Consider the following 9,757-nt stretch of genomic DNA (forward strand, 5'->3'; position numbering starts at 1 on the left):
TTTAGAGGTTATGAGAGGCCTTTACAGCCTGTTCCCGGAGACTGTGGGTATCACTTGCATGCTCATTGGCTGGTCCTTTCTCATCCAACCACGAATAAGGTAAAGAGAAATTAATCTTTCTAAATTGGGTAGTGTTCTCCGCCTAACATGCGCAATAGCTTATGGGCCTTAAGAACTGTTTTATTGAATGAGGAATGAATTACAAGTAATTTTGTGATTTATTTCTGAATAAGACATGATTGTAGGGTTTTATTTTTCAGTACAACTATGAGTAAATCTTAACAAATGACAAAGAGTATTTTCTTTCCCTAAAAGAATGAAGAATTAGGTTCGCTCCTGTATAACTGTATATGCTACTATTTTGTTAGATTGTTAGACTGAACAAAGCAGGTAGGATATGCTACCAATCATATTACCAAGATGCAAAATGATGTTAAAAGAAGCTTCAATGGTTCCTCTGAGAATCTAAATTCTTATACTAACTACGCAGTGACTGCGTCTGTGGGGGTAAGTGGCCTGATGTGCAGCAGATGACCTCAGATCTACACGAAGACATGGTCATGGGTGTTGTCGAGTCTCATTTACAAAACGATTCTTCCGTTCTATCAGTGCATGAGGAAGCAAGTTTTTGCATTATTTATAAGAAGGGAAGAAAAAAAATCCCCATCAATGGAGAGAAACAGAGAAAGATCAATACTGCTTATTTTTGTCGATGCAATTATAGTCGTGCAAGAAATATTTCAATATTTTCAATCTAACATTAGAATTGTAAATATAAACGTAAATATTGTTGGATAGTTTCTAGTTGTGCACTTTAGGTGATCTGGTTGGCAGAACGAACTGTGCAATTGAAATGTTTGATCATCTATTCATCCTTTCTTTCATAGGAATGTTGACATGATATTTTTCTTGTTAGTCCCTTTCCTTTTGGGTTCACTGAGCAACAAACGATGATGACTGAACACCACGTGTGTTTTCCCCTTACATTTTTGTGGATGGCTTTGCAGATGGTGAAGATAACTGCCCCTCTGCCGCATATCCTACAAACTCGAGAGGAGCGTTGCGATCCGCAAGTTGATACTTGAGCTCATAACTTTCCATTTGAAAGTATGTGCATCCATGAGTTGAGCAATCAGTAAGAGTTCACAGGCCATGTTTTTACAAGCCCATGGAGATGGAGGCTATTGGACGCTAACGTCCACATATGAGGTTTTGAGTGTCTTACAGAGTGTCAGACTGAGTTTTTGCGTGTGGCGCAGCGTGGGCAATACAGGAAATGGTATTGCTGAGTTTAAATGGTCACTGGACGCTTCTGAGGAGGAACCATGAGGAACATTTATGTTACAGTAGATGGTAGAACAGAGTAAACTTTTCAGGTCACTGCATCTGAAGATGCATGCACACAGCCAAATGATGTACTAACTGCTGCTGTGTGTGTGTGTTCGTGTTGTATATATGACCGAAACCAATTTTGCACTTATGCAAATGTATGCACATTTTGGCTAAGATTATCATCTGCAAGCATGTAGGAACTATATTACCATGTACTAGTATTCCGAACAAAGTTTGTTTTTTATTTTACTTTTTGCGTATGAACCAAGTTTGAATGCGACAGCCCAGTAGCCCTACATCTGAATCGAGGATAATTCAGATTTGATTCCTGAAACTAGAACAAACATAAATGAACCCATCTCTGTTCTCCTGAACATGAATCTTTATACGGCGGATTTACCAGCAGCGTACACGGAGTGACGGAGTTATGACCGGCCTTGTGCCGAACGCGTGTTCGCAGCAGCAGAGTTACACGAAACACAGGACACCAGCACAAGGGGACTGCGCGGCGACACCATCTCTCCCTCCCTCCCTCCCTCCCTCCCTACACCAATGGAAGGCTCGCCGGCGACGCGTCTCCCCGAGGCCGACGCGCTCCCCGATGGCTTCGTCGAGAGCTCCTCCGCCGACCAGGCCCAGCCAGTCTCCTCCGCCCCCGCCCCCGCCGCCGCCGATCCCCTGCATCCCGCCCTCGGCCCTGATCACGAGGGCGCCGCCTGCGCCGACGGCGAGGAAACCCTAGGCTCCCCATCCACCCCCGCCGACGCCGCCGATGCCCTGCGGAGCCTCTCTATGGCCGCCGCCGCTTCGGAGCCGGAGCGTGCCCCCGAGCGGCAGGGGCCCGCCGCAGACATAGGAGGTGATCTCTCTCTCCCCCTCTCCCTATCACGCACTGACAGCTTCCTGATCTGATGTCGTCTAATTTCGACATCAAATCGTCAGTTACAGTTTATGGTGAATGAGGCAACTTATTAAGCGGCTTCGCCCATCGCCATTGAAGTCTGTAATATGTTCGCTCACCTTCGTTTTGATGCTCTGGCACAGGTGCCAAAGATGCAATGAAGGAGAGTTTTGTAGTAGAGCAATCAGAACCGCTGGCCAATCCAAAGGTTGTCAATGCAGAAATGGATATGGTTTAGATTTCTCTGTCTGCTATATTGGTGTTGGTGTGGGAAGATAAGTGTGTGCTAAACTGGATTGATTCCATGACTTTGTAGGATAGTGGCGAGCCAAAGCGTAAGGTCGTGAAGCGGAACAGTAAGCTAGAGAAGGACAGGGAGTTGTTGCAACTTGCCCAGAGGTACCATGGAGTGGTAGCGGAGAGGGATGCAGGCAAGTTTCTATTATCCAAAATGTGACCCCGATGCTTAGTTCTCCAACAGTTGAATGTAATGGATAAATCCGTTGGTTACTCTCAGTTAAGGATCCACTGTTAAAAACCCCACAGCTGTCCTTTGTTTGGAATAAAGTTATCTAATAACCATGTTAATATATAACGTGTGGTAATTTGAAAACTTCTGGATTCTTCTCATTAAACAAAACAAAACCTATGTAACTAAATACTGATCACTCTGTTTTTTTTCCTTTGTATGCACACTCGTAAAATCCTTCCTACCTTAAAATGTATTCTTTTGGTCTTTCATCAGAAATTATAGCATGGAACATCTGGTGGACCAGACACATTTAGCAAGAACATAGCAAAATCTCCATTCTGCTTCTTCCATGGACAATTGTCCACTCTATATAGGAAAGATGCATTATATGATCGTTCCATCACTATATAAATCTATTCATTTATTTGAAATTTGGGTTAGCAATGAACACCCCCTAAACGGAGACAGCTCAATTGTGCATATTCCATTAAAGGATTTAAAATTCATTAACATTTTTGTTGAAAACATGAAAATCACAGTTAAGATTCTGTGTAGCTCCTTTAGACGGAAGGATTGTCATCCCCTAGAAATTTTTCCTATAGAGGCACATGGGATCAGAAAACTAAAAGACAGTGAACACGAAAATTCCTATGGTTTCCATAGGCCATACACCCCTATTCCGTAGAATTCCTAGCCAAGGCTTAGAGATCTAGAATTTTTTTCTGTGTCTGGCAACTGTGGGCTATGGCAACGCATCTAATAATCCCTAAAGAATACTCATGTGTTTTTTTATGGTGCAACCAGATAATCAAATAGTTTCTATTACTTGTTCATGTGTTTTCAATTCATGCAGGATTCAATATGTCATGACATTTAGTTATTGTGTATTTTTCTGTTCCTGTGTTTATCGTTCATGTATTCTTTTTTTCTTTCTGAGAAAACGCAAAAGCTTTGCGTTTCATTGCATTGATAGAGAGAAGAGTCATTACAAGCTCCAAGAAGGACGCACCCGACGTATAATAGCCCAAGCAAGGCCACACCCAATGCACAACGCAACGCCCCTAGACGCTAGTCGCCGCTCCCTTCAGGAGCAAAGCCGCAAGCCCAGACACGCCCGCCAGAGCCCACTGCCTAGCCTTCGACTTGATTGCGTCATGATGCTTCCAGATGCACCAAACCACTAACTGGATGACTGAGGACGCGCCTTCCGAGCCAAGAACCCGAGGTAGGAACATAGAGGCAAGTTTCTTGCCACCAATCCACAAAGTCCGCCCCCTCGGCTGGGCCAATAGTAATCGACCTGAACCAGGAGAGCACTTGCCAGAGAGGAGGTGGGCCATTGTCTCCTTGGACTGGTCGTATAGCACAAAACTTGATGTGTGCTGCAAGCCGTGACGCCCAAGACACTCTGATCTGGTCAAGCGAGCCACAGGAAGAACTTGACGAGCGAGGTCCGACCGCGCCCTCAAAGAGAGCGCCATAGCAACTCTTGGACATGTACTGCACATCCGCCGTCCAACGCCACTGGAGGGCGTCCGTGTGGGGAGCAAGCTGCACCAGGCAGGCCAACCGGCAGATGGCACAGAGCCGGCGCCCCACCCCGCCCCCGATATCCGAGATCCAGCGTCGATGCGATCGGGCATCCCGAAGAGTCAGGGAGACCAGCTGGTGCAGCTTGGGCGCTATCTCTGAGATTGCCCGACCATCAAGCCAGCTCAGTCGCCAACCACCATCTTGGTGGATGCGGTGAACACTGCATGTTCATCCCAGGAGAACTGGAGGCCGGGGCCTTTCCAGGGGAGATTGGGATCAGTGGGCATCCTCCAGAGCCAGTGGACCCGGAGACTGATTGCCACCCTCCTGAGGTTCAAATCACCCAGGCCGGCCAGACGAAGGGGCCTACACACCCAATGCCAGTTGACGTGGCAGTGGCCGCCCTGCCAAGCAAAAGGAATCCCCTGGGGATCTTATCAATCTGCTTCTGGAACCGCTTGTTCAAGCCAAGAACCACCACCTAGTGCAATGGCATGGGGGCTAGGACCGACCTGACCAAGGTTAGGCGCCCAACCTTTGCCATCATCGATGCCCTCCAAGTTGGGAGGCGATCCGTGATCGTGTCAACCAATGGTTCGAGAGCCACACTTGACAACTTCCGGAGGGCGAGGGGGATCCCGAGGTACTTGGTCAGGAATGGAGCCAGCTGACACTCCATCACCAATGCAACCTCGAGGCCACCTCGTCCGAACAACCTATCGTGGACACCAAACATGTAGCGAAGTTGTTGTGCAACCCCGACGTGTGCCCGCAGAGCGCTAAGAAGCTGCGAACAGCGAGCAACACCCTCCTATCCGGGTGACTGAAGATGATCACGTCGTCCGCGTAAAGCGAGACGCCGGCAAACGAAGTGCGAGGCGCGTGACTACGGAGCACCCCGAACTCCCTGGCCCTGGTCAAAACAACCTGTTGAGGGTGTCGATCACCAACACGAACATGGGGGATAGCAGGTCACCATGTCGCAGCCCCTTCTGTTGCCATATCGGCGGCCCGGCTCACCGTTCGAGGACAGCAGGATGGCAACCCACTCACGGAAGCGTCCAAGCGAGGCCCAAAGCCGATCCTACGCAGCACCTCGAAGAGCAATGCCCAAGACACCAAGTCGAACGCGTGAGAGATGTATTCAGAAGAGGCCCAAAATTATTTTGACCGCAGTAGAAATAATTGCCTGGAAGTGTATTGGTTAGAAATCATATTTCCATAGAGTGGTAGCAGAGAGGGATGCAGGCAAGTTTGTATTATGTGAAACCATGATCCCGACTACATGCCTGTTTTTTCAACAGTTAAGGGTTCACTGTCCAAACACTACAGCTTCACTTTTTTTGGTTGGTATAATGTTCTATAATATTCATGTCATTAGAACAAAGCAAAATAGATCTAACTCAATACTCATGTATGCACATGGTACTCCTAAAATCCTTCCTACCTACTAAGATGTGCTGTTTGCATTTTGTCTCTTGCAGCCATTGCAGTTAAAGAAAAATTAGAATCTCTTTGTAGAGAATTTCAGCGTCAAAACAAAATGTTAAAGGTATGTTCAGTTAGTTCTGAGATGTGAAACTAGTATTCATAAGTATTTTGCACTTCTGTTCAACTGTGATATATCTTAGGTCTGTGGTTCAGGAAGAGTGCCAAAGGGTGTCAACAGAGGGGCAGAACTTTCGGATGGAGATGTCCGACAAATTCGAGAATGCTATGAAGGTCAATGATACGTTACATGACAGTAATCTGAAATAAATATTTATGAATGTCCTTTTTAATTTCATTACCAAATACATACTCTATGAGATTGGCTGCCCCCCATGAATGGGGGATAGCCTGTTTTACGTTCCTGGCCAGCTTGATCCCTGGCTTTGACTTAGTCATTAACTGGAGTACTTTTTATCCTTTATTTACCATTATATTTATGATATTTTATAGGCTGTCAGTGTCAAGCTTGAGGAGCAGAAAAATGAATGCATTGCTCAGTTTGAAGAGAACAATTCGTAAGACTACTAAGCTTAGGCATGTCTTCATTTTTAAGAGTTTCAATAATTGAAACAACCTCGATTCACAACAAAGTTACATACGTAATGATGGCTGCTATTTTGTAGGCTGAGAAATAAACTCAAAGACCTTGCTGATCAATATAATATCATTCAGCAGAAATATGCTCATCAGGTATGCTTGACCAGTAGCTCCAAGGATCCAATACTGCCACAAGCCCACAACAATGATTTATGTGTTGTTTATTGAACTTCCTATGAACTTTTGTTTCTCGTTGGCTCATCATACCTGCAGCTGAAAGAAAAGACGCTGGAACTTGAGCTTGCTGATCTGAAAATTCAACAGCATCAAGCGAAAGCAGCTCAAGAACATGCCCAAATGGTATTGTATGCTGAGCAAGTTTCTCAACTTGTCACTACTGAGAAGAACCTGCGGGTGCAGCTAGCTGCTGATGGTGAAAAATTTCAGCAGTTTCAGGTACTTTTGCAGAGAAAATCCTACTCTTAATTCTTAATTCTATTGCTCCAGTTTATCTTAACGGTGAATTTCCCCTCCCCCAGTAGATGAGCACATAAACAGCATTGAGAAAATTCCTTATTTGACACTATCTTAAAATCTGCTTCCTTATTTGACACTGGAAAAGTTTTTCTTCCCTATTTGACACAAGTTCTAAATTTTATTTCCTATATGACATTTTCGTCCATTTTGAGCCTAAATGACACCTGAAAAGACTCTTTTGCCCCTCATGTGGTATGTGTGTGGGGGGCAATAGCGCGCACACGCAGCATCAGTGCGAGGGCAGGAGCACACACGCAGCAACACATACACATGCACCAACACACAACGCACGCGCACACACACGCAACAACACGCGCGCGCGCACACACACACACACGCAGCAACACACATGCACGCGCACACACACGCAGCAACACACACTTCATGCAGCACACACACACGCAGCAGCAGCAGCACACACGCAGGCAGCACATAGGCACACAACCGCACACACACACGCGCACGCGCACGTACACACACAGTAGCAAACACACGCAGCAGCACACATGCAGCAGCAGCACACACGCAGGCAGCACATAGGCACGCAACAGCACACACACACACACGCACGCACGTACACACGCAGCAGCACACATGCACACACACATGCAGCAGCAGCACACATGTGCGCGTGCACCCACACACGCAACAGCACACGCGCGCGCGCACACACATACCACATGAAGGGCAAAATCGTCTTTTCAGGTGTCATTTAGGCTCAAAATGGACGGAAGTGTCGTATAGGGAATAAAATTTAGGACTAGTGTCAAATAGGGAAGAAAAACTTTTCCAGTGTCAAATAAGGGCATCTCCAACAGATTGTATGTTAGTCTTGTTGGTAAAATGTCCATGTCATCAACCAACAAGCTATCATACAACTACTCCAATGGGTTGTATGTAAGCTATCCAATAGATGGTGAGAAAATAAATGTGATTGCTCTCTATTTCATCTTGGAGCTTGTGCAAAGGTTGTTGGTTAATCTACATACAACTATGCTCTCTCTCCACATTTAATATATGCCACATCATCACTATGTCCTAGGTGGCAAATTTACCAACACCTATCTTACAACTGTTGGAGATGCCCTAAGGAACCAGATTTTAAGACAGTGTCAAATAAGGAATTTTCTCAACAGCATTCCAGCTTATCCATTTTAATGGGGATTATAGGTGTAAATGTTGTGTTCCATTATATCGTTTCAGGATGCCCTGTCAAAAAGCAATGAAGTGTTCGAAACTTACAAGAAGGAAATGGAACAGGTTTTTACCCATCTCACTTCACACTCATCACTGTATCTGCTATTCTGCTTTGAACCTTTGTTCTTATTAATTGCTCTGCCTACAGAACTTAAAATTTATTTTGTTATCTCCACATTAGATGGTGAAGGCGATAAAAGACTTTAGGAAGCAAAATGAAGCCCTGAAGAACAAGTGCGAGAATTCAGATATTGCTCTTGTGAAGCTCATTGAGGAGGTAATGCATACATTATACAAACTAGTCAGGATGCTCGAAAACAAGCGCACCTACCTGATCTTATTTGTTTGAAGCTAATAGCCACATGCTTTGATAGCTCATATTAATCTCCTTTAATACCATACCCGTGTGTGGTATCACCTTATTTATTTTTTATGGTTACGCAGTTTCATCTACCTTAGCTTGCATACTAGGAGAATTTTGTGCAAGTTGGTACGCATGTTGCTAACTTAGAACCTATTTTTGGTCATGCGTGCAGCGTGAGGTGATGAAGAAGCAACTAGACAAATATAAGAATCAAAAGGACAAACTCGAGTCCCTGTGCCGGTCGCTACAGGCAGAAAGGAAACAAAGCCCATCTGTCAGTATTCCTAATGATGCCTCTAACCAAGAAGATGTTACAAGTCAGAAACAAAGCCCATCTTCCAGTATTCCTGATGACGCCTCTAACCAAGAAGATGTTACAAGTCAGCAGCCAGAGGTATAGCGTTTTGGTGCTTCATGGTGCATGCCCTTGGTGCTGCTGCTCTCTATGGTATAACTCGAGATTTTCTGAATCCTGGCAAACCATATATGCAATACTTTTACCCCGCTTTGCTTGTGATTCTCTGGGAGCTGTGCTATGTGTATATCACACACCCAACCGAAACTAGTTGCCTAAATATCTCATCGTTTGAGCAATTTCAGAGTGGCTTTGGTTTCTCAGTGCAAAGAGCTGTCGAGTTCGAGTTTGTAACCAGACCAGTGTTACAATTTGTTCCTTTTTCGTGTGATTGGATGGTAGAACATCAGTCTTTTAGAAACAAACCGAATGTGTGCACTGGTGAACTGATCAACATTCTGTGTTAAGCAAGTTTTATACTTATATTAGCGAGGAGTGCTTTGTCACTGTGTTAAGTGAGTTTAATACTTGGTACTCCCTCCGATCATAATAAATGTCGCAGCTTTGAACTAAGGTTGGGTCGGAGGAGTACTTCATATTGAAGAAATCAAACAATATATACTCCTGGTCTCCAGGGAGATAAAAAGAAGGTAAATGGGAGTGGTGGTGGGTTTTTTTTTGCCACAGCTTTTACAAATGTCGTTTCATGCTGAAATTTTGCAAGCGCCGAAAGCTTTTGTCAATGTTTGTCACTAAAATTATTCTGTTTTTTTTTAAAAAATATCAATATTTTTCGATTTTACTGTTCACCCACCCGAGCTCATTTGAGCTCAGGACTAGAAGTACTTTTGAGGTAAATGCTGTTACACTGTTATTTTGCTTGAAAAGCCAAACACATTTAATTTGTACAGGAAAACTAGCTAACTACCTGTTCGTTCGTACGGATAAAACAAATTAGACCATCTCAAGTCGCAAGTGACGCTTTATTCGCGAGATCGCCCCCCTTCTCTACGCATGCATTCCCAAAAAGTGCAGAAAGGTCAGGACGGTCACCGAGGGCTTGCCGGGACACCTATGGGCGCGAGACATTCATGGCGA

At 44.9% G+C, this 9,757-nt stretch overlaps 2 protein-coding genes across 5 annotated transcripts in view; both read left to right on the plus strand.

Annotated features, from left to right (window-relative positions):
• LOC119285381 (RNA pseudouridine synthase 5-like) overlaps positions 1–1,506 on the plus strand; it is a 5,687-nt gene extending 4,181 nt beyond the window's left edge. For 2 of the 4 annotated variants that reach the window (XM_037564638.1, XM_037564642.1), the window contains exons 13-14: positions 6–99; positions 1,008–1,506. In XM_037564638.1, the coding sequence (XP_037420535.1) occupies positions 6–99; positions 1,008–1,085 (172 nt within the window). In that variant the 3' untranslated portion in view covers positions 1,086–1,506. The other 2 variants (XM_037564640.1, XM_037564641.1) reach the window with 2 other exon arrangements.
• Positions 1,507–1,845: 339 nt separating this feature from the next.
• On the plus strand, positions 1,846–9,184 carry LOC119285380 (alpha-taxilin-like). The gene is made up of 11 exons (XM_037564637.1): positions 1,846–2,191; positions 2,377–2,441; positions 2,550–2,664; positions 5,723–5,790; positions 5,883–5,960; positions 6,180–6,244; positions 6,353–6,419; positions 6,540–6,722; positions 8,007–8,063; positions 8,182–8,277; positions 8,537–9,184. Exons 1-11 carry the CDS (start codon positions 1,885–1,887, stop codon positions 8,762–8,764), a joined length of 1,329 nt encoding a protein of 442 aa, XP_037420534.1. The 5' UTR covers positions 1,846–1,884; the 3' UTR covers positions 8,765–9,184.
• Positions 9,185–9,757: the final 573 nt, after the last annotated feature.

Source organism: Triticum dicoccoides, chromosome 4A (assembly GCF_002162155.2).
Source record: "Triticum dicoccoides isolate Atlit2015 ecotype Zavitan chromosome 4A, WEW_v2.0, whole genome shotgun sequence".
Taxonomy (NCBI): domain Eukaryota; kingdom Viridiplantae; phylum Streptophyta; class Magnoliopsida; order Poales; family Poaceae; genus Triticum; species Triticum dicoccoides.